Source organism: Neltuma alba, unplaced genomic scaffold (assembly GCF_004799145.2).
Source record: "Neltuma alba isolate B1F8T4 unplaced genomic scaffold, ASM479914v2 tig00010231_pilon, whole genome shotgun sequence".
Classification (NCBI taxonomy): domain Eukaryota; kingdom Viridiplantae; phylum Streptophyta; class Magnoliopsida; order Fabales; family Fabaceae; genus Neltuma; species Neltuma alba.
The window spans coordinates 321,058-344,013 of NW_021635163.1; the positions used below are offsets into that span (position 1 = coordinate 321,058).

The 22,956-nt window shown below is 32.9% G+C and overlaps 5 protein-coding genes across 5 annotated transcripts; all 5 read right to left on the reverse strand.

The window, feature by feature from the left end:
* Nucleotides 1-240: 240 nt before the first annotated feature.
* LOC114755124 (cytochrome P450 71D10-like) lies at nucleotides 241-6,410 on the reverse strand. The gene is made up of 6 exons (XM_028943999.1): nucleotides 5,525-6,410; nucleotides 5,328-5,428; nucleotides 4,693-5,157; nucleotides 1,370-2,185; nucleotides 1,164-1,265; nucleotides 241-768 (listed from the first exon to the last, which is right to left on the reverse strand). Exons 1-6 carry the CDS (start codon nucleotides 6,408-6,410, stop codon nucleotides 241-243), a joined length of 2,898 nt encoding a protein of 965 aa, XP_028799832.1.
* Nucleotides 6,411-8,956: 2,546 nt separating this feature from the next.
* LOC114755094 (cytochrome P450 71D10-like) lies at nucleotides 8,957-10,823 on the reverse strand. Its single transcript, XM_028943965.1, has 3 exons — nucleotides 9,919-10,823; nucleotides 9,701-9,802; nucleotides 8,957-9,576 (listed from the first exon to the last, which is right to left on the reverse strand). The coding sequence occupies exons 1-3, from the start codon at nucleotides 10,801-10,803 to the stop codon at nucleotides 9,061-9,063; spliced, it is 1,503 nt and encodes a 500-aa protein (XP_028799798.1). The 5' UTR covers nucleotides 10,804-10,823; the 3' UTR covers nucleotides 8,957-9,060.
* Nucleotides 10,824-15,978: 5,155 nt separating this feature from the next.
* On the reverse strand, nucleotides 15,979-17,684 carry LOC114755125 (cytochrome P450 71D10-like). Its single transcript, XM_028944000.1, has 3 exons — nucleotides 16,938-17,684; nucleotides 16,682-16,783; nucleotides 15,979-16,494 (listed from the first exon to the last, which is right to left on the reverse strand). Exons 1-3 carry the CDS (start codon nucleotides 17,682-17,684, stop codon nucleotides 15,979-15,981), a joined length of 1,365 nt encoding a protein of 454 aa, XP_028799833.1.
* Nucleotides 17,685-19,421: 1,737 nt separating this feature from the next.
* Nucleotides 19,422-20,081, reverse strand: LOC114755126 (cytochrome P450 71D10-like). Its single transcript, XM_028944001.1, has 2 exons — nucleotides 20,061-20,081; nucleotides 19,422-19,937 (listed from the first exon to the last, which is right to left on the reverse strand). Exons 1-2 carry the CDS (start codon nucleotides 20,079-20,081, stop codon nucleotides 19,422-19,424), a joined length of 537 nt encoding a protein of 178 aa, XP_028799834.1.
* Nucleotides 20,082-20,430: 349 nt separating this feature from the next.
* LOC114755128 (cytochrome P450 71D10-like) lies at nucleotides 20,431-21,173 on the reverse strand. The gene is made up of 2 exons (XM_028944002.1): nucleotides 20,589-21,173; nucleotides 20,431-20,496 (listed from the first exon to the last, which is right to left on the reverse strand). Exons 1-2 carry the CDS (start codon nucleotides 21,171-21,173, stop codon nucleotides 20,431-20,433), a joined length of 651 nt encoding a protein of 216 aa, XP_028799835.1.
* Between the last annotated feature and the right edge of the window lie 1,783 nt (nucleotides 21,174-22,956).

A 22,956-nucleotide genomic window follows, 5' to 3' on the forward strand; every position in this document is an offset into this window, starting at 1 on the left:
ATAATATTGTAAAATTTTGGATAGAGTTGATAAAGAAAACAAATATGGTTTACGCGATTTTAATCTCTTTTACTGCTCACTTTTTAAAAGTATATGATCGTACAATATTTAATTTATTTGTTTAGGCAAAATGATGGGTACTAAATACGGAACTATATTATTTTTTTATTATTGATTTTTGCCTCCGCAATATATATCCAAGGATATCTAACACCAGCCAAAGCATCATCTAGGAAATAATCACATATAACCCTTATTAGAGGAAAAGCTAATAGGGACTATATTCAGATTGTTTTTCCTTCTAACTGTGACCCCAAATGACTCATCCATCGCCGATTCCTCAGGTTTCATCTCCTTCGGAAGTTTCCAATCAAAGTGGTAAAGCAAATTGGAAAGCAACAATTCTAGAACAGGTGCCGCAAAAGTGATTCCAGGACACATTCTTCCAGTACCAAATGGTATGTACTCAAAGTTTGAACCGTTGAAGTTGTAATCTACCATTGTATCAATGAACCGCTTTGGTTCAAATCTCTCTGGTTCATTCCAAATTTTGGGATCTCTGCCGATGGCCCAGGCATTAATAATAACCCTTGTCCCACGAGGTATCTTATATCCATTGATTTCACAACTCTCACTATTCTCCCTTGGAATCAATAGTGCCGCGGGTGGATGCAGCCTCAAGGTTTCATTGATAATAGTATGTAAATATTTTAGTTGATGAAGTTCTGATTCGTCTATAAATTCCTTGCCTCCATAAACTCTTCTTACCTAATGTAAAACAAAAAATAGTTCTCATATGTAGGTCTATAAATCAATATCAATAAAGAAATACTTTTTCGGTTTTTACTATAAAACCTAATTAACTAATTTGAGTAGATTAAGGATATTAGTTAAATAAGTTAATATGATATGTGTTTTTCTAAAACACTCTAAACATCTTTTTAATTCTCTTCCTCCCCCTCTTACTTGATCATTGTTGAGGCAACATCAACAAGGTTAATTTAGAAAAAAAATTTGATAGTTATATGAAATAGGTCTTATATTTAGGACTAACATTAACTCTCTAACTAGGTCTTATATTAAAGACCGGAGCAGTAACCACTATATTAAGAGACAAATTTACACACAGCCTAAAAAATTCAAAATTCAAATAGTGTCTATACCTCTGCTTGTGCCTCTTTCATTGCCTTTGGGTTTTTGAGTAATTCTGACACAGCCCACTCTGCTGTAGTTGCTGTTGCTTCAGTTCCAGCAAAGAAAACATCCTGAAAAGGGATTCACGTAATTAATCAGAAGGATGTGCATGTTTTCTTGTGTATAAAATTACTAATTATGTAACATTTATATGATATATTGACCACATACTAACTTTAAGAACAGCTTTAATGTTGTCAAAAGATAACTGGATCTCAAGGTCATTGTCCTCTTGAATCTTGAGAAGAACATCAACTAGATCATCTCGGACTTCTCCGAAATTATTTCCTTTCTTTTCTTTGTGTTCTCTAATGATTTCATCAAACACTCCATCACGATCTTTGTGCAACTTCATAGTTCGATCTCTCATCCCAGTGATGACGCTAATAAATTTCAGCGAAGGATAGAAATCATCAATGGATAACCCAGAGCCTAGCATTATTGATTCTTCCATTGTTTGCAGCAAGTGTTCTACATTCTTTGTCTTTTTTCCACAAGCCGCTCTCACAACTACATAATTCATGAATGCGTAGATTTTTCCACTAAGATTCATGACAGAACCTTCATGTTCAGAGATATCCCTCACAAGTGCTAATACTTCCTCTTCCCTTATGTCCTTGAATGATTGAACCCTTCGTTTGGAGAAAAGCTCCAAGAGACAAATCTTTCGAAGTTGCCTCCAATAGTTTCCATAAGAGGAAAAAATGATGTCTATGCTACTGTAGGTCAAAAGATCAGAGGCAAGATTTTTGGGCCTATTTGCAAAGATTTGATCATGGGTCTTCATTATTTCTTTGGCATATTCTGGTGAAGACACTATGATATGAGAAACCTGTCCAAATTGAAGGTGCATGAAGGGGCCGTACTTGTTTGCGAGATTTGTGAGAGAAGGATGGGGTAGTGAGCCAGCAAGTTGGTGTAGGTTTCCGATGAGTGGTAATTTCCACGGACCTGCTGGTAGGTTTTTGGAGGGTTTCTTTGAAGAAGATAGCTTATGATCACAAAGAAGCAGAAGAAAGTGAAGAAGATGATAGAATATGGGATCTGTATATGCTTATTGAAGGAATGGTAATTAAAGCTAACTGATAGGTTTTGCGTTGTCAGCCTGATTTTATAACTCAACACTTGGGAGTTTTTGAATTATAATTTATACATACGTAATGAAGATTGACTGTATGATTTATCCTTTACTCTTTGTTTTAACGTATATTTCACGCCATTGAATTACTACAGTACTTGAAGGGGGAATATATACAGGTTATGTTTTTCAACGTGTCATATCACTATAAGTAAATAGATGTAATGTTTTCCAGTGATCTTATGTCATACAAAAACCTGTTATAAGTTTGCTTTTCTAATTCTTAATTAATAACATAATATAAAAAGTTAGTCTATTTCTTTATCAATTAAATAACCCCTTATAATTAGGATAGGAAAAATTACTTTGAAAATTGAAAAATTACATGCAAAGACCTGTTTATAAAAATTGTTGTCATTTATTTATCAATTTTTGTCAAAACTCATGTTGTAATGGGTCGCTATTCACATTTTTTTCAATTTCTAAGGTCTTTTTTCTGATTTTTCCTTTAGGATAAGCTTTGCACCCATGTGATGCACGTGATATTGTGTAATTGTAGTACATTGTCCCTGGATGGGCCTGTTTGGGATAGCGATGAAAAACACTTATAAATACATTTCATGTAAGTCAAGACAAAACTCATTTTACATATTTATCTCGTATTCCGTAATCACGTTTGAAAAGCCACTAACAAATTATTCCAAACAAGTCCCTTATGTATCATGGCTTCTACTTTCGTCATCTATATGGGAATTATTGTCTATCATAGAAATTATGGGACCATTGTTTGTTGTCGTGCGTTTGTCCGTTTTTAAACCAAAATATAAAAATTATATTCAATTCAATTTATCAGTAGTTTAGGTTAATGAATTTGCTGCCCTGCCCTGCCCTGTGTATGCGTGCATATAATTATATATAGAACTCGTTCGTCCTTAACGGCCCTGGCCTCATGTTGGATTTGTTTTCAGGTTATTCAAGCAACAGATATATATTTTAATCAAAATCTAAGTCTTACCACTCTCGCCCTTCTTATAAGTTACTTATAGGGTGTTTAATGATTTTCCCCCCAGTTTTACTCTTAATAAATTCTGGTTAGAAAGAGAGAGAGAGATGAGAATGATTTGTAAATTCAGAGAGAAAAAACTTTAAAAAGAATAAATTTAAATTTTTTTTGTCAATTTAATACTTTTCTTGATATATGAGAATGAATTATAAGTAACTTATAATAAGGACTAGAGTGATATTTTTTAATATATAGAGTATTTTATGAATTGTAATGTCAATTAATATCTTTCAATTTAAAATGTCTCTATTAGTATATCGAAATTGCTTTTTTTTTTTTTTAGCTAAAGTATACTTTTAGTCCTTGAACTTTATACAAGGTTTTCTCTAACTCTAAAACTATTAACAAAAAATGATAATATTGAGCTCTTGAATGCTGATAGAATATTATGAAATATTAACATATTAAGTTTAATATTCAAAACAACCATGATTGTTACAAAAAATTATCATTTAAGGCTAACAATTATGGGGTTAAAGGACTAAAAGTTGAATTTTTAAAATTAAGGGATCAAAGTAAAACCTTACATAAAGTTAAAGGACCAAATGTATACTTTAGCCTACTTTTTTTTTTTCCCTCCTATCTCATTAATATGATTTATTCCCCATGTATTAGTTCAGGGAGTATGATTATTAATTTACTGTTCCATGTTGTTGGGAGAGGATTGCTCATCCACTTCATTTTATTTTCTAATCAGCAGACTAAGATCTGAATGATCTAGATTTTAATACTTATCACGCTTAATGAGTACCAAAACTCGTTCCAATATGAAGTAGTCATGACAATTAGAAATTTTTAAGACACTTGGAAGAGCAAAATTGTTTCGTTCTTTTGTACAGTTATGATCACAGTTTTTTTTTCCCTATAATCTTTTGCTTAACTCGCTTAAAAGTTGGAAAAGAAGGTCATGCTCCGGCATGTTAATTAAACAATGTTTCATGCTTGACTGTCTGATGCATTAACGGCTCAATGCGAACACTTTTGGGAGCATATTCTATGCTAACAAAAAAGATATTGAGTCATGCTCATCTTAATCTAAAAAATAACATTAATTTTGAATGGTTCAAATTTAATTTAATTATTTTTATATTTTAAATAATTTTTAAATTTGGATTGTCCATCTTAGATCACGAGTGATCTATGATGAGCATTGAATGATAACTTACTATATAGATGAATTTTCTAGTCATAAATTTTATAGCACTAAAGTGAAACTCAATTTCAATCTACAATTTTTGTTTTTTATTTTTTCCTAAATATTAATGCAAAGACCAAATCTTCAAGACACACACACACATATATAATCCTAAGGGAAATGGCGAATCGGAACTACATTCAGATTGTTTTTCCTTCTTACCGCAGCTCCAAATGACTCATCCATGTCCATTTCCTCAGGCTTCAATCTACTGGGGAGTTTCCAATCAAAATGGTAAAGTAAATTGGAAAGTAACAATTCTAGAGTGGGTATAGCAAATGTAATTCCAGGACATATTCGTCTTCCCGCGCCAAATGGGATGAACTCAAAATTTGAACCATTGAAATTGTAATCAACCATTGTATCAAGAAACCTTTTAGGTTCAAATCTCTCTGGTTCATTCCAAATCTTGTGATCTCTTCCAATAGCCCAAGCATTAATAATAATCCTTGTTCTTGGAGGTATCTCATATCCATTGATTTTACAACTATTACTATTCTCTCTGGGAACCAACAATGCCCCAGGTGGATGCAGTCTGAAGCTTCCTTTGATAACAGCACCTAAATATTTTAATTGATGAAGTTCTGATTCATCGACAAATCCTTTGCCTCCACAGATTCTTCTTACCTGAAAATCCAATATATGAAGTCTCATGTAAAGACAAATGCTGATAATTTCAATTTTTTTACATGTATATCAATAAATAAATAATCCAGTATACTAATAATTAATCATATTTATGCACACGAAGTCCACAAAATCACAATACGTATTCAGAATTCTAATTTTACTTGTACCTCTGCTTGTGCCTCTTTCATTGCCTCTGGGTTTTTCTGTAATTCTGACATTACCCGTTCAATTGTAGCTGCTGATGTCCGGTCCCAGCAAAGAAAACATCCTGAAAAAGGATTCACAATTGATTAATTAAAAGGATGTTCAATTCTTTCATAATTAATTATGTAACATTTATATGATATAAAGTGCACACACTAACGAACTTTAAGAACAGCCTTAATGTTGTCAAGGGATAAGTGGATCTCAAAGTCATCCTCCGCTTGAATCTTGAGAAGAACATCAACTAGATCATCCTCGACCTCTCCAAAATTATTGCCTTTCTTTTCTTTGTGTTCTCTAATGATTTCATCAAGCACTTCATCACAATCTTTGTGCAACTTCATAACTCGAGCTCTCATCCCAGTGATGACACTAATAAATTTCAACGAAGGATAGAAATCATCAATGGATAACCCAGAACCAGCCTTTATTGATTGCTCCATTATTTGCGGTAGATGTTCTACGTTCTCTGTCTTTTTGCCACACGCCGCTCTGACGACTACATAATTCATGAATGCGTAGATTTTTACACTAAGGTTCATGACAGAACCTTCATGTTTAGAGACATTCCTCACAAGTGCCAACACCTCTTCTTCCCTTATTTTTTTGAATGATTGAACCCTTCTTTTAGAGAAAAGCTCCAACAGACAAATCTTTCGCAGCTGCCTCCAGTAGTTTCCATATGGGGAAAAGATGATGTCTGTGCACTTATAGGTCAAGATATCAGAGGCAAGATTTTTGGGCCTATTTGCAAAGATCTGATCATGTGTCTTCATTATTTCTTTGGCATATTCTGGTGAAGATACTATGATATGAGAAAGTTGTCCTAGTTGGAGATGCATGAATGGTCCGTACTTGTTTGCAAGATTTGTGAGAGAACGATGGGGAAGTGAGCCGGCAAGTTGGTGTAGGTTTCCTATAAGGGGTAATTTCCATGGCCCTGGAGGTAGGTTTCTGGTGGGTTTCCTGGAAGAAGATAGCTTGCGGATCACAAAGAAGAAGCAGAAGAAGATGAAGATGATTGAATATGGGTTCTGCATCTCCATATTGAAAGAATGGTACTCAAAAGGTAAGTTTGAGGTTTTATGCGTTGCCCGGCTATGCCTTTTATGCTCAACACTTGAGGTGTGAACTACAAGAAAGATCGACTTGAATGCAAAAAGACAACATTAAAACGCCAATATGTATCCATGTGTATATATTTGTGTCTTGGACAGGCTGGTGTTTTGGACATAAAAGGGGAAAATAGAACAAGTCGGCATTCTGGCATGAAAGCAAAGCAGACAAAAGAACGAGGCGGCATTTTGAGCATCAAAGAATTTTATTTTCAATTGAGATAGAAGAAAGACTCCTACTAAATATAAAAGCTTATAATATAAACAACCCATCATATAATATTGTAATAAATATATCCAATTATAGATAAATAAAGACCATGTTTCCCCGTTGGTTATTATGAACTTTCCGCCTGATTTTGTTTTGACGGAGCTTTGGGCCTGATATACCATGCTTTCAACACGGCAATTTTCTCGTAATTCCTTTTTCTCTCTTTTTTTCCCCCTTCCAGAATCTCATTTTTACCGTTAAATTAAAAAATAAATGGTTTAGATTTAATATTTTAAATAGTAGGTGTTTACCTTTTTCTTCGGGAAAATTCCAGAAAAGGTCCCTTGAATATATGAAATCCCAGATTGGATCCTGGAATTTCCAAAATGACAGAAAGGGTCAGTGACCCAATCTGTCATTTGTGAAATTAAGACCGATTGACAATTTTGTCCCTGGCTAAGTAAAAGTGAGTAGTTATTCTCTACACAAATCTATGTAACGCTTACATTGTTCTAGTGATTACAAGATTAGTTGTAGTTAATAATAAGGTACCTGACTATGAAAAAGTGAGTAGTTATTCTCTACACGATTCTAGGTAATACTTACATTGTTCTAGTGATTACAAAATTAGTTGTAGTTAATAACAAGACAACTGAATATGAAAAAGTGAGTAGTTATTCGCTACATGAATCTAGGTAATGCCTAAACCCGTATAGTGATTCCTTAAATCATTATAGTGAATGAATACAAATGAGGGCAAAATTGTCAATTCTTCTTGATTTGTCAAATGACACATTGGGTCACTGACGCTTTCTGTCATTTTGGAAATTCCAGGACCCAATCTGGGATTTTATATATTCGAGGGACCTTTTCTGGAATTTTCCCTTTTTCTTTTTTATTTATATAATATTATAATAATAATTTTATAAAGTATGAAATTTAAATCATCCATTATTTGATCTGATATTGGAGATAAGACCATGAGAAGAATGAGAAATCCTGAGAGTATCTTCTAAAATTTTATCTCTAAAGTTATTTAAATGATGAGTTGTGCTGAGTAAGAGATGACATATTACCAGGTAGGTAGGTGAGACGGCATTGTTAATGTGAAATTGTTTACACCCAGTCAGATTTGTTCTCTCCATCGTCATCATCTTCTTCCGCTTCCCGGACGACCGCCATGGATGCACAGGTAAGAGAATCTGTAAACCCAGGTAGATAATATTCCGGCAAATAATGAGACTGAACAGTATCATTGTTGATTGCGATGCTCAACGGACAGCCAACTACTGTCCTAATTAAAACATTTTGTTTGGAGACCACAAATAAAATATTATAATTAGAACCAGAGTACTAGTCATGGAGAGCGCAACATCCGAGATGGCAACTGTTTTTTTTTTTTTTTACTATTTTCAGTTTTAATTATAAAATAAAATCTCATTTTTACATACTACAAACTTATAATTGGGATCTGAGGTGGTACTAGTCATGAAGAGCGTAACATCTGAGATGGAGACTGTCTTTTTTACTACATCCGATTTTAATTATAGAATCTTGTTTGTAGATTATTAAAAAAAAATCTTATAATTAAAATATGAGGTAGTATTTTACTTTAAAAACTCAAATGGGCGTCAAATTAATGAATAATGAAAATGAAAAAAAGCAACGATTCAATGTCAGGCAAGGCTGGAATAGCAGATTCTCCGCTGAATTAGCCACCGACTAGCGAAGCAAAGTCAACGATTCCCCGACATGAACGAGTGACATAAAAATAAAAAACGTACTATTTTTTTTGTCGATAATAAAATGTCATTTATTTTATATCAAATCTAATGATAAAAATATATAAGGAAATTAAAAAAATTAAAAAGTTAGGAAAAATTAAGAAGCAGTAGACACCTCAAATCTACACCCGAGTCTATATAATTATCATCGTGAGGAACGCAAGATTCTGCTTTAAACAGGGGAGTTTGAATTACAAAGTTGTTGATTGTAAAGTTTGACTATCACATAATGTTACGGAATTGAAATTGTTACAAAATTTTGAAGGTATTATTGAGCATAAAAATTGATACAAAATTTTAAACTCACATCTTATTAATTTAATGTTAGTTAATATTGGAGAGACTTGGAGACAGCTATTAATAAAGACAAACAACTACTTTGCGCAATTTCAAGGTTTATAGTGCTGCTCTCTTTTGGGAATCTATGACTTGGAAAAAAGCACCTAATATATAATTTAATACAAAATAAAAATTCATTGCAAAATGATTTTTTTTATTCATCATTTTTGGCTTCCACAATATAGATTCAAGGGTACATAGAACCAGCCGAAACATCACTCGGGTAATAAACACACGCAGTATAAACTCAAGCATAATAGCAAATAGGAGCTAAAATCAGATCATTTTTCCTTCTTACCGCGGCACCAAATGACTCCTCCATGTCCAATTCCTCAAACTTCATTCCTTTTGGTAGTTTCCAGTTGAAATGGTAAAGTAAATTGGAAAGTAACAACTCTAAAATTGGCGTTGCAAATGTAGATCCAGGACATATTCTTCTTCCAGCACCAAATGGAATATACTCAAAATTTGAACCTTTGAAATTATAATCAACCATTGTATCAAGAAACCTCTTTGGTTCAAATTTTTCTGGATCATTCCAATTCTTGGGATCTCTTGCAATGGCCCAAACATTAATAATAATCTTTGTCTTAGGAGGTATCACATATCCATTAATTTCACAACTCTCACTATTTTCTCTTGGAACCGACAATGCTACTGGTGAATGTAGCCTTAGAGTTTCTTTGATGACAGCATTTACATATTTCAGCTGGTGAAGTTCTGACTCATCTACGTATCCTTTGTTTCCATAAACACTTCTTACCTAACGTAGAGCCAATATAATAATTCTCATATATAATTCAACTCAATAATTTTAAATTTATCAATCAGTATGAAGAAATAAATAATCACAGAAGCAAAATTCAAAACTCTAGTTGTATCTGTACCTCTGCTTGTGCCTCCTTCATAGCCTTTGGGTTTTTGAGCAATTCTGACATAGCCCATTCTGTTGTAGTTGCAGATGTTTCAGTTCCGGCAAAGAAAACGTCCTGACATGAAATTCAGAGAATTGATTAGAGGAGTGTGTGGGTGCTATTGTGCTTTTTGTGTACCAAACATCAAGTTATGTAACATCTAATATGATAAAGTGCCCCAGAGAACTAACTTTAAGAACAGCTTTAATATTGTCAAGAGATAAGGGGATGTCAAAGTCATTATCCTTTTGAATCCTGAGAAGAACATCAACAAGATCCTCCTCTGCCTCTCCAACATTATTTTTCTCCTTTTCTTTGTGGTCTCTGATGATTTCATCAAACACCTTATCTCCATCTCTATGAACCTTCATCATTCGAGCTCTCGTGCCAGTGATAACACTAACAAATTTCAGCGAAGGATAGAAATCAGAAATTGATAACCCAGAGCTTAGCTTTATCGATTGCTCCATAATTTCCAACATCTGTTCTACGTTCTTTGTCTTTTTTCCAAAGGCTGCTCTAGCAACTATGGAATTCGTGATTGTGAATATTTTTCTACTAAGGTTTATGAAAGAGCCTTCATGTTCAGCGACGTTCCTTACAAGTTCTGATACCTCCTCTTCCCTAATCCTTCTGAATGATTGAACCCTCTTTGCTGAAAAAATCTCTAAAGTACCAATCTTTCGAAGTTGCCTCCAATAGTTTCCATATGGGGAAAACACGATGTCTGTGCTGTTATAGGCAAAGATATCAGAGGCAAGAATTCTGGGTCTGTTTGCGAAGATCTGATCATGGGTCTTCATTATTTCTTTGGCATATTCAGGTGAAGACACTATGATATGAGAAAGCTGTCCAAGTTGAAGATGCATGAAGGGTCCATACTTGTTTGCAAGATTTGCTAGAGAACGATGAGGTAGTGAGCCAATGAGCTGGTGAAGATTTCCTATGAGAGGTAATTTCCATGGCCCTGGAGGTAAGGTTTTGATCGGTTTGGTGGAAGAAGATAGCTTGTGGATGACAAAGAAAAAGCAGAAGAAAGTGAAGAAGACGATAGAATATGGGATCTGCACCTCCATATTGAAAGAACGATAATTAAAGGTAAGTGTGAGGTTTTGTGGTGTCAAGTTACGCCTTTTTAATTGTAATTTACAACTAAATAATGATCGACTTTATGATTTTTTTCCCTTTATTTTTTGTTTGATGTATATTTCATGCCATTGACTTTGCTATCGTTCAAAGTTCAAACAAGGTTTATTTAAAATTGTATATTATAATATATCATGTACATAAAATTCCACGATGTCTCTATCATATTCATATAGTCAGTGGGAAGAGAAGCTCCCAGAGGCTTGAAAAATTATACTCCTTTAATCTTATTTATAAATCACTTCAAACATGTTTCATACAAATAAGAAAAACTTTAAGTCTTATTAACTCTCATTTAAAATTCAACCTTCTAACTTTAGCCTTATTTAAGATGCATTATACCTCATGTAAATAAAGTCAACATAATAATAAATGAAGGATAAAATTACATATCTACACACAAAAATTTACTCAGTGTTCTATAAATACGACCAAAAAATATTTTCTCTCTCTGCCCTATAAATAGAACCAGAGGACTATTATACACCATGATTTCAGATCATAATCATAAAAATAAATAATTATATTAAAATTGATTGATAAGGAAAATTCATCAAAAATTTCTCACTGAAAATTTGATTTGTGAGAAGGACACAAATCAGAGTTGGTATTTTATATGCACAAAATTTGCAGAATATTGATTTTTTTTATGTATAAAAATTTATCCGGTTTTTCTTACCAATACAGTTTTCAAAGAAAGATATTTTTTCTCTCAATTTTTCCTATAGAGTTGATATGTTATTTCACATTAAACCTCTAGCTAGTGAGAAGTGATTACAGATGCTGGCCAATTTATGGGTCCAGTTTGAAATGTTTTCTTTTTTGGTAATTTGTTTGTTTTTGGGCCCAACAGTTTGAAATATAAATGTTTTTGCCCCCAACTTCTTTGGAATTGGGCCCCACAAAGATGCGAACCGATATCCATTAACGTTCCTAATTAATTCCTCAACCGATTTTGTCTCCTTCCATAATGAAATTAGAAAAAATAGCAAATAAAGATCTTCGAATATGTGAAATTGTGATTTAAGACATTCAATTTAGAAAATAGTAAATAAAGATCTGATCTCATATTGTAAATATAAAATTTTAGTGAAATGTCTGAAATGTCCCTCAACCAAGTTGTGATTTATGGTCTACAAAAGTTATCATTTGCTAAAGTGAATTTGTCATTTCTCATTGTCAACTTATCATTTGATATACTCTCAGTCAAGTTGTAATTTGGTCAATTGAAGTTGTCATTTGCTAAAGTGAACTTGTCATTTTCTATAGTTAACTTGTCACTTAACCGAGAGGCATTTCAGACATTTCATCAAGATTTTATATTTACAATATGGGATTAGGTCTTTATTTACTATTTTCCAAATTGAGAGTCCCGCATCACAATTTTACATATTGGGGGTCTTTATTTGCCATTTTTCATGAAATTACTCCGTCTCTTCAAAATATTAGGAATAAAATACTTGGATTTCCTTTACATTTTGTTTTCATTACACATATATTTTTTATTTTAAAAATATACACTTAAATTCAAGCTGTTAACTCCGTTAAGAATATTCTAAAAAAATTTTAATTAAAATTTATGTTGAAATACTTTTAATTTACTAATTTATCCATCATAATACTAAATCCCTAAATTTTGGCTAAAATTATCTTGAAGTATTTGATATTTTCTCCTTTACCTTAATTTTATTTTTTATTTTTACAAATTGCTGTTTATTTAATGTTTTTATCATATTGGGCAAGAAAATTAAGTAATTTAGTTAATGTAAACGTTAAAAAAATATTGAAGAGAAATTTGATTAATTATTTAAATAAATATATAATTGATCAAATTAAATAAGTTATAAATGTTTGCAAAAATTTTTTAAAAAAATTTAAACTATAATTTAAATGAATTATATAATTTTCTAAAATCACATAATTTATATTATATGATGAAAAATAAGTATTTAGAACATTTTCTAGCTATTTAAAAGAAACATTAAGTTTCAATATTTCATGAAGAATTAAAATTATATAATTCATTTAAATTATAACATAATCAAAATTAAAAATTTTATAACATATTGAAAATTTTGAAAATACATGTATTATAATTATTTTTTGTTGTACCAAAAATTATTTTTTTATAGATATAAATGTTTGAATAATGTTTATATTAAAGAGAGATATTTTGGTCAAAATAAAAATTTGAAAGTTAAATTTAATGGTCAATCAATAGTTTAATGGATAGAAATAGAAGTTTAAAAATACAAGATTTGTATAACATATATTTTAATTTTAAGATAGGTTTATATGTATTTTTTCAAAAAAGGTTGCTGTAATTTAAATAAAATAAAAGTTAGCCAATGTATTTTACTTAAATATTAGTTAAATTTAGTTAAAAGCAATAAATATGTAAAATATATTTATTTTTTAAATTATATCCTTATTTGTAAAGAGAACACATAAAAGATAATGACTAAAAATTTATTGTGGAGAAATAACAAGTGGCATATATTTCATAAGGATAAAAGTGAAAATATTGGTTTAAAATTTCAGAAAAATAAAATTTAGTTTTTATATTTAGAGACATTACTATGAGAGAGATTGTTTTGTTTAATAGTCGGATGTGTACATCACATTCACGCAAAATTAAGGATAAGAATTGGCTCAGCTTCATTTTGGTGTTGTCGTGTATCGCGCAGTATTTCCCTACGGTTATTCACAGAACCACCCCTTGCTACTTGACTTGCTGTATAAACAACCAATATTTTATTAATTAATCCCTACCGTCCTATATATTGTTGTGGATGGGATAAGTTAAAGAATACGTATAGTCTAATTGGGTTTGTAGGGCAAACTCCTAATTAGAAATTGCAACTTTGATGCTAAAATAAATTATTCTTTTTTGGGGTTTAAATACAAGGAACAACTACTCTTTATATCTTATATTTACTTGATTTTTTTAATTTTTTTTACTTTCGTTAATTAACTTGGCAAAATTAAGTTAGTAAAACGTTAAATACACAATCATTATGTCAAACAATCAATAAAAACATTTTAGAAAGAATAAACATCAAACGTATTTTTTGATCTTAGCTAGTACTATAGTACTCTCCTAGTCTTTAATATAGGACCTAATTGTTAAGTTAATTCTGGTTCTAAATATAAGATATATTTTTTATATTTATTAATTTTTTAAATTGTCTTTATGAATACTCTTTCAACTATAACCAAGTAAGAGAGAAGAAAAGATATTAAAGAAGATGTTTATGACATTTTTAGAAAAAATATATTATATTTTTTATAATTAACTAACTTACTTAATTTTTTTTAACTTGATCAAATTAGTTAAATAGTTTTTATATTAAGAACTGAAAGAATATTTTGTAGTTTGTGTGAAATGGTAATTTATTTCTTGCAGAGAGATGAGGAGAAAAAAGGGATGGTGGTGAGAATTTATGGGACCAAACAAAAGGACAAGCCGGCAATCATGTTTGGTGGGGTCGCTTGGATTTTCTCGTGAGTAATTAATTTTTTTAATACCAATTAGATTTTTTTGCCAACGTAATACCAGTTAGATTGAACAAAACGAAACAACCCAATTTGTTAAAAGAGTTTGATTGATTACCACATTTGATTCTTAATATAAAACTAAGACAATTACTTTGAGAAGATTAAAAAAATTAGTTAAATTAATTAATTATAATAAATGTATGTTGATTTTTTTAAATTACTCTATTTAATTATGTGTATTGAAACTATTTCTTGAGGAGAGTGTTTTATAATTAATAAGAATGTTTTAGAAAAAAATTATAAATTTGAGAAACAAAATAAAAGTATTGTATTTAGAACTAAATTTAATATTAAGTTAGTTCTTATATTAAAGACAATAAGTAATATATAGATAGGGATTCCCCCTGCAATCGCTATATTTTCCTTCTCCCTATCCAAAATATCTACTAGAAAAAAAATCCTTGGTCAATAGTACAATAGTATAAGCCATTATTAATTATCATTTTCTTGTTATTCATTGGTGGCATACATTAGATATCAAGAAAAAAGAGAAATGTGAGGCAAATTTGAACAAGAGAGAAGGTGCAAAATTTTCAATTTTAAGACAAATTAGTGGCCTAACAGTAAGCGTGATGTGGACGGGGCGCCTGCGTGAAATACAGTGACCTAGTATATCATTCCCACTTCTAAAGAGGGGACACATGCGTGTCAAGCTGAATAACTAGACTAGCTAACTTTAGTTACTAAACTAAGATAACGGTGAAAATCACTTATAAATACATTTTACATAAACTAAGATAAATTGTCACCTTTGAGAGGTAACTTGGATAAAGAGAGTTTGCCGCGGGATCACAAGATGAGGCACAAGAAGGTGAAGATTTATTTAGTCAAGTGAACATATAAAAATTGATAACTATAAAGAGAAACTTGAAACCTCCCTTTAGCTTAGATCCACATGAAATGTAATCATTAAGCCGGTAGGTTTTTGCAAGGATGAAGCTAGCAGAAGGTGAAGATGATGGCAACGAAAGCCAAGTTACAAGGTTCTGTGTGGTGAAGTACGCCTTTTATGACACAAACACATTCTTTTTTCCTTCACCCTGATTTTTTTTCAACGGATCTTTTAGCCTGATATGCCATATTTCCAACAAGGTTTTTATATAGCACTATATTATACTCCTTGGGAGCTAGTTTTGGTTTGGGGTTTAATTTTTGCCTTAAATATAAAATCCGTTTTCTGAATTTATAATTTTTCCCTCAAAATATCCTAGTTACTTACATGTCTGAAAGGGGTCTAATCAATAAGATGATGATCTAGTTACTACATTTACGGCACAGAGATAAAAAGTGACACATTTTAATGTGGTAAAAGTGAAAAGACTAATTTAAAATTTTAGATAAAAAGAATTTGTTAGGAACACTGTTATGAGAGAGATTGCTTCTTATAAAAATAGACAGATGGAGTATAATTTAACACAAAATATATATTCAATGCAAAACGATATTTTTTATTCATAATTTATTCTGGCTTCCACAACATAGGTTCAAGGATACATAAAATCGGCCGAGATATCATTATTCGTAGAATAAACACGTACGGTATAAACTCACGGGGAATAGCCAATAGGAGCTAAAATGAGATTATTTTTCTTCCTTACGAAGCCACCAAACGACTCATTCATGTCCAATTCCTCAGGCCTCATCCCCTTTGGTAGTTTCCAATCAAAATGATAAAGTAAATTGGAAAGTAACAATTCTAAAATAGGCATTGCAAATGTGGATCCGGGACAAGTTCTTCTTCCGGCACCGAATGGGATATACTCAAAGTTTGACCCTTTGAAGTTATAATCAACCATCGTATTGAGAAACCTCTTTGGTTCAAACGTCTCTGGATCACTCCAATTCTTGGGATCTCTTCCGATGGCCCAAGCATTAATGATAACTTTTGTCTTAGGAGGTATCACATATCCATTAATTTCACAACTCTCACTACTTTCTCTTGGAACCAACAATGCTAATGGTGAACGTAGCCTTAGAGTTTCTCTGATGACAGCATTTAAATATTTCAATTGGTGAAGATTTGATTCATCTACGTATCCTTTGGCTCCATAAACTCTTCTTACCTAATACAGAGTCAATAATAATTTTCAAGGATAAGTCAACTCGATAATTTCAAATTTATAAATCAATGTGAATAAATTAATCAAATAAAATATCATTAGATACTATACGAGTAATATATGTTTGTATACACAAACAACCACAAAATTTTGATGCAACATTCAAAATTCTAGCTAATTTTATCTATACCTCTTCTTGTGCCTCTTTCATGACCTTTGGTTTTCTGAGTAATTCTGACATCGCCCATTCTGTTGTAGTTGCTGTTGTTTGAGTTCCAGCAAAGAAAATATCCTGAAAATGGGATTCATACAATTAATTAGAGGAATGTGTGTATGTGCATTTATGCAATCTGAGTATCAAAATAAATTACAAATTATGTAACATTCAATATGATAAAGTGCATCTGGCCAAAAAAGAATATGATAAACTGCATATGAAGACTAACTTTAAGAACAGCTTTAACGTTGTCAAGAGATAAGGGGGTGTCAAAGTCCTTATCCTTTTGAATCCTGAGAAGAACATCAACAAGATCCTCCTCTGTGTCTCCATCATTATTTCTTTTCTTTTCTCTGTGGTCTCTGATAATGTCATCAAACACCTTATCTCCATCTTTGTGCACCTTCATAATTCGAGCTCTCGTCCCAGTGATGACGCTGATAAATTTCAGCGACGGATACAAATCAGAAATTGATAACCCAGAGCTTAGCTTTATCGATTGCTCCATAATTTGCAGCATCTGGTCTACGTTCTTTGTCTTTGTCCCAAAGGCCGTTCTCGCAACTACGGAATTCGTGAGCGTGGAGATTTTTCTACTAAGGTTTATGAAAGAGCCTTCATGTTCAGCAATATTCCTTACGAGTTCTGATACCTCCTCTTCTCTGATCCTTCTGAATGATTGAACCCTCTTTGCTGAGAAAATCTCCGAAGTACCGATCTTTCGAAGTTGCCTCCAGTAGTTTCCATATGGGGAAAAGATGATGTCTGTGCTATCGTAGGCAAAGATATCAGAGGCAAGAATTCTGGGTCTGTTTGCAAAGATCTGATCATGGTTCTTCATTATTTCTTTGGCATATTCTGGTGAAGACACTATGATATGAGAAACTTGTCCAAGTTTAAGGTGCATGAATGGACCATACTTATTCGCAAGATTTGCCAGAGAACGATGAGGTAGTGAGCCAATGAGTTGATGCATATTTCCTATGAGAGGTAATTTCCATGGCCCTGGAGGTAGGGTTTTGATAGATTTTGTGGAAGAAGATAGTTTGTGGATGACAAAGAAACAGCAAAAGAAAGTGAAAAAGATGATGGAATATGGGATCTGTACGTCCATATTGAAAGAATGGTAATTAAAGGTGAGTAGTGTGAGATTTTGCGTTGTTAAGCCCGCCTTTTATAGGCAAGAATTGTAATTTAAAATTTCTACGTAACCATCGACTTTATGATTTTTTTCCCTTTACTTTTCGCTCGACGTATGTTTTATGCCATTGAATTTGCTACCGTTCAAACAATGTTTATTTGAAGTTTTATATTATGATGTTGTTACTTGTTGGCTAACGAAGAAAGATTCCCACGAATTAAGGTACATGCATGCAGGGACGGGGCTGCGGAAGGGAGATGGAGAGAAGCCGCCCCTCCAGAAGTAAATGATCCGCTCCAGAAGTAAATGATCCTCATTAGTCAAGTGTTTACTGTTTTGATGAAATTTAAATTTAAAATTTTTTAATATGTAATTTTCTTGATAATAAATTTTTTGTGCTCCTCCAGAGTCTTATTTATTATTGATGGGATAAAGAATATACACTCTAATTAATATTGGTTTGTAGCGGAAATTCCTTTCTTAGAAATTATAACTTTAATTTGATACAAAAATGCAAAATTAACAAGCCACTATAAATATACTCTCTCCCTCTTTGAAGGAAGGACTTTCTTTTGATATTTATGGTGCGGCCCTCTTTTATGAATAAATTATTAAGAAAAGCATTTTACAAAAAAAAGGTTTAAAAAAGCAGCTAATTTATAATTTTACACACGAAAAAGATTCAAAGCAAAACGATTTTTTTATTCATTTCTGGCTTCCGCAACATCGATTCAGGGGTAACTAAAACTGGTCGAAACATTATTGAAGCAACAAATCAAACACATAAATTTAAGTAAAAATATATAAATATTTGTTGTCATTAATTGATTTAAGATCTTTAGTTTATTCACATCAACTTTGACATTTTTTTTCCTACCAATCCCAACATGCATACCTTTGAATAACAGTGCATCGGCAATGTGGGTACGTTAACCCCGGCCGATTTAAATCACTGACCCTTGATTAATTTAAAATTAAAGGGCAATAGTGCAGCATCTGATTCAAATTAAAATATTAAAATTAATTGTCTGTAGATTAAGTCCACGAATCTTTAAATTTTGCGGGTCTCGTTGCTTAATCAACAACCATGGCATCTTGTTGAATTCGTTTTTAGATTATATAGCACACACGTACAAATTGTGATATTTTAATCGAAATAAATAGAGTTAGAGTTTTTTATACAAACGAAAAATCCGGGTTACCTTTGAATTATATTACAATCAATCTTGTTGAATGAAATTTTAATTATTGCTAATAAATTTTGAATATTATTGAATAAAAAAATAGCAACAAAAATTTAAACCTATATTTTATCAGTTTAATGTTAGGTAATATTGCAGAGACTTGGAGAGAACTAATAATAAGAAACAAACAAATCGTTTACGCAATTTTAAGGTTTATTTTGCTACTCTCTTTTCTGAAATTAAAAAGCATCCAATTTATAATTTTCCACAAAATAAATATTCAATGCAAAACGATCTTTTATAATTTATTTCTGGCTTCAACAACACACATTCAAGGATATCTAAAACCAGCTAATTAAAGCACTATTCAGGTACTAAACACATAAACTCAAGGGGAATAGCCAATAGGAACTAAAATCAGATCATTTTGCCTCCTTACTGCGGCACCAAATGGCTGCTCCATGTCCAATTCCTCAACCTTCATTCCTTTTGGTAGTTTCCAGTTAAAATGGTAAAGTAAATTGGAAAGTAACAACTCTAGAATAGGCGTAGCAAATGTTGATCCAGGACATATTCTTCTTCCAGCACCAAATGGGATATACTCAAACTTTGAACCTTTGAAGTTGTATTCAACCATTGTATCAAGAAACCTCTTTGGTTCAAACTTCTCTGGGTCAGTCCAATTCTTGGGATCTCTTCCAATGGCCCAAGCATTAATAATAATCTTTGTCTTAGGAGGTATCACATATCCATTAATTTCGCAACTCTCGTAGTTTTCTCTTGGAGCTAACAATGGCCCAGGTGAATGTAACCTTAAGGTTTCTTTAATGACAGCACCTAAATATTTTAGTTGGTGAAGTTGTGATTCATCTACATATCCTTTGCCTCCATAAACTCTTCTTACCTAGTATAAAGCCAATAACAATACTCATGTACAAGTCAACTCAATAATTTCAAATTTATAAATTAATGTAAAAACACTAATAATTATGATACGCAACATTCAAAATTCCAGTTGTATCGATACCTCTTCTTGTGCCTCTTTCATAGCCTTTGGGTTTTTGAGCAATTCTGACATCGCCCAATCTGCTGTAGATGCCGTTGAGTCAGTTCCACCAAACATGACGTCCTGAAAAAGGAATTCACAGAATTGATTAGAGGAATTGATGAGTGTGTGCACTTGTGCATTTTGTGTATAAAATTACAAATTATCTGACATTTATTAATATATGATAAAGTGCCCACGAAGACTAACTTTAAGAACAGCTTTAATGTTGTCAAGAGATAAGGGGATGTCAAAGTCATTATTCTTTTGAATCCTGAGAAGAACATCAACAAGATCCTCCTCTGCATCTCCAACGTTATTTCTCTCCTTTTCTTTGTGATCTCCAATGATGTCATCGAAAACCTTGTCTCCATCTTTTTGCAACTTCATCATTCGAGCTCTCGTCCCAGTGATGACACTGATAAATTTCAGCGACGGATATAAATCACAAATAGATAACCCAGAACTCATCTTTATCGATTTCTCCATATTTTCCAAGATATGTTCTACATTCTTTGTCTTTTTCCCAAAGGCCGTTCTAGCAATTATCGAATTCGTGATTGTGAATATATTTCTACTGAGGTTCATGAAAGAGCCGTCATGTTCAGCGATGTTCCTTACAAGTTCTGATACCTCCTCTTCCCTAATCCTTCTGAATGATTGAACCCTCTTTGCTGAGAAAATCTCTGAAGTACCAATCTTTCGAAGTTGCCTCCAATAGTTTCCACATGGGGAAAACAAGATGTCTGTGCTGTTGTAGGCAAAGATATCAGAGGCAAGAGTTCTGGGTCTGTTTGCGAAGATCTGATCATGGGTCTTCATTATTTCTTTGGCATATTCAGGTGAAGAAACTATGATATGAGAAAGCTGTCCCAGTTGAAGGTGCATGAAGGGTCCATACTTGTTTGCAAGATTTGCTAGAGTACGATGAGGTAGTGAGCCAATGAGTTGGTGAAGATTTCCTATGAGAGGTAATTTCCATGGGCCCGGAGGTAAGGTTTTGATCGGTTTTGTGGAAGAAGATAGCTTGTGGATGACAAAGAAAAAGCAGAAGAAAGTGAAGAAGATGATAGTATAAGGGATCTGTATCTCCATATGATCGTTCATGTACTGAAAGAATGATGGTTACTTAAAGTTAAGTTCGAGGTTTTATGTTTTCAACCTACGCCTTTTATAGGCATGAATTGTAATTTATTTTGCAAGCTACACTCTCTCTTTTGACGTAAATTTTATGCCATGGACTTGCTACAGTAGAAATAAAGTACTTATTGATATGAAATTTATATTATCTCATTTAATAATTCCAGAATGTCTCCATCATAGTCAGTGGGATAAAAAGCTGCCAAGTGCTTCGTATAAAAAAAATTATATTATTGAATGACAATGACTTCAGATCACAACTATAAAAAAATCAATTAAAATCAATTAATTTATCTGTCGTACGATTCATGTGGCTTTTAAATCATAAACGCCAATTGCAAATCCCTAGTGAAAGGTGATTATCGATGGTGGCGAATATAGTGGTCCAGTTTTTTTGTGTGGAGGAAATATGGTGGTCCAGTTTGAATATATATATATATGTCGGCCATTTTCATCAAAATATCAAACAATTCATCCCCAGAAGCAAGTACACCTAATTAATTTTATACTCTAAGAATTATTCACCTGACTTGAGCATATAAGTATTATTACTCTCTTTTCTTACAAAATAATCTCATCTTGACTTGCTAAACAACCAAATTTTCGATTGAATATTCTTACTCTCTTTTCTTACAACAGAATGTCGTAGTATTGGGCTAGTGAATAGGTCTAAGACGAAAGGAGGATCTCTCACAGATGACAACAATCTATTGGAGGCATATCTGGTTGGAATCTAACAATTTTCCTCTTATCTTTCACACATCCCTGAAAGATTCTGACCTGCACAAAACATTCTGTCCTTCTTTTGGTGATTTTTTTTTTGTCGGGCTAATGACTTTGGTTTTTTAATATACATGGGAATTCACTCATCAGTATAATTTACATCTCTGGCCTCTGTTTCCTTGGCGAAACTATATTGTGCAGCAAGCTATGGCAGAGTCAACTCTGTTCTGATTTCCAAAACCTATTTAGGGTCTGTTTGGCAAGCACCCCAAACCATGGTTTGGGGAAAATGCTAGCCAAACAGCCTCTGAAATATTTAAAACCATGGTTTGGGGGAAACCATGGTTTTGAACCCCCAAACCATGGTTTCATCAGAAGCCATTTTCTTCCGCTTCTGGCTCCAATTATTGAAGGCTGATGGTGGGCCCTCCTCACATGATCGAATAGCCCCGGCTTCAATTATCCTATGGCTTCAATTATCTTCAGTCGGTCGAAACTTCAGAGCTCCATTCCAGTTCCATTCCAGTCGGTCCAAAGTATCTTCAGAGCTCCATTCCAGTTCGGTCGAAACTTCCTCTCGCTTTCTTCCCCACTCGGTCCACCTCCTCTGGAGACGCTTTCAGTTCCATTCAGAACGAGTCGCCGTGCACGGTCTTCCTTTCCCCCTTCGGTCTTTCCTCCTTGACAGAACGAGTCGCCGCCCGTGAAGAAGTCGCCGTCCAACCATGGTTTGAAGGTGTCGGTGAGAGAAATCGCAACTCGGCGGAAGAAGATCGTAGCTATTAGTTGTGAGTTCCGGCGCTCAGGTTCGCTCTGAAGCATTCGGCGGTGGTCAGTGTTCCCTGGCTCTTTCTCCGGCGCTCAGGTAAGCTGGGTCAGATCCGGCATTTATCCTCTACTACTAGATCTCTTCTGTTAATTTCAGTGTCAATTGAGATCAATTTTCGTTTGAGTATTTGTGGATTCTGGATCACACAACTTGCAAGCCAAAACCAGAGCAGCCTCTGTTTCTTCC

Excerpts from the sequence above, each read along its gene's own strand:
- LOC114755124 (XM_028943999.1), bottom strand. The coding sequence starts at position 6,410 with ATGGAGATGCAGAACCCATATTCAATCATCTTCATCTTCTTCTGCTTC. Across the intron at positions 5,429-5,524 it reads TAAGGCTGTTCTTAAAGTTC|GATGTTTTCTTTGCTGGGAC; the intron begins GTTAGTGTGTGC and ends ATCCTTTTTCAG. Across the intron at positions 2,186-4,692 it reads ATGAGTCATTTGGAGCTGCG|CTATCTTCTTCAAAGAAACC; the intron begins GTAAGAAGGAAA and ends TGTGATCATAAG.
- LOC114755094 (XM_028943965.1), bottom strand. The coding sequence starts at position 10,803 with ATGGAGGTGCAGATCCCATATTCTATCGTCTTCTTCACTTTCTTCTGC. Across the intron at positions 9,803-9,918 it reads ATATTAAAGCTGTTCTTAAA|GACGTTTTCTTTGCCGGAAC; the intron begins GTTAGTTCTCTG and ends ATTTCATGTCAG. Across the intron at positions 9,577-9,700 it reads TGAAGGAGGCACAAGCAGAG|GTAAGAAGTGTTTATGGAAA; the intron begins GTACAGATACAA and ends GCTCTACGTTAG.
- LOC114755125 (XM_028944000.1), bottom strand. The coding sequence starts at position 17,684 with ATGCATCAACTCATTGGCTCACTACCTCATCGTTCTCTGGCAAATCTT. Across the intron at positions 16,784-16,937 it reads ACGTTAAAGCTGTTCTTAAA|GATATTTTCTTTGCTGGAAC; the intron begins GTTAGTCTTCAT and ends TCCCATTTTCAG. Across the intron at positions 16,495-16,681 it reads TGAAAGAGGCACAAGAAGAG|GTAAGAAGAGTTTATGGAGC; the intron begins GTATAGATAAAA and ends ACTCTGTATTAG.
- LOC114755126 (XM_028944001.1), bottom strand. The coding sequence starts at position 20,081 with ATGAAAGAGGCACAAGAAGAG. Across the intron at positions 19,938-20,060 it reads TGAAAGAGGCACAAGAAGAG|GTAAGAAGAGTTTATGGAGG; the intron begins GTATCGATACAA and ends GCTTTATACTAG.
- LOC114755128 (XM_028944002.1), bottom strand. The coding sequence starts at position 21,173 with ATGGAGATACAGATCCCTTATACTATCATCTTCTTCACTTTCTTCTGC. Across the intron at positions 20,497-20,588 it reads TTGGGAAAAAGACAAAGAAT|TGTCATCACTGGGACGAGAG; the intron begins GTAGAACATATC and ends GAAATTTATCAG.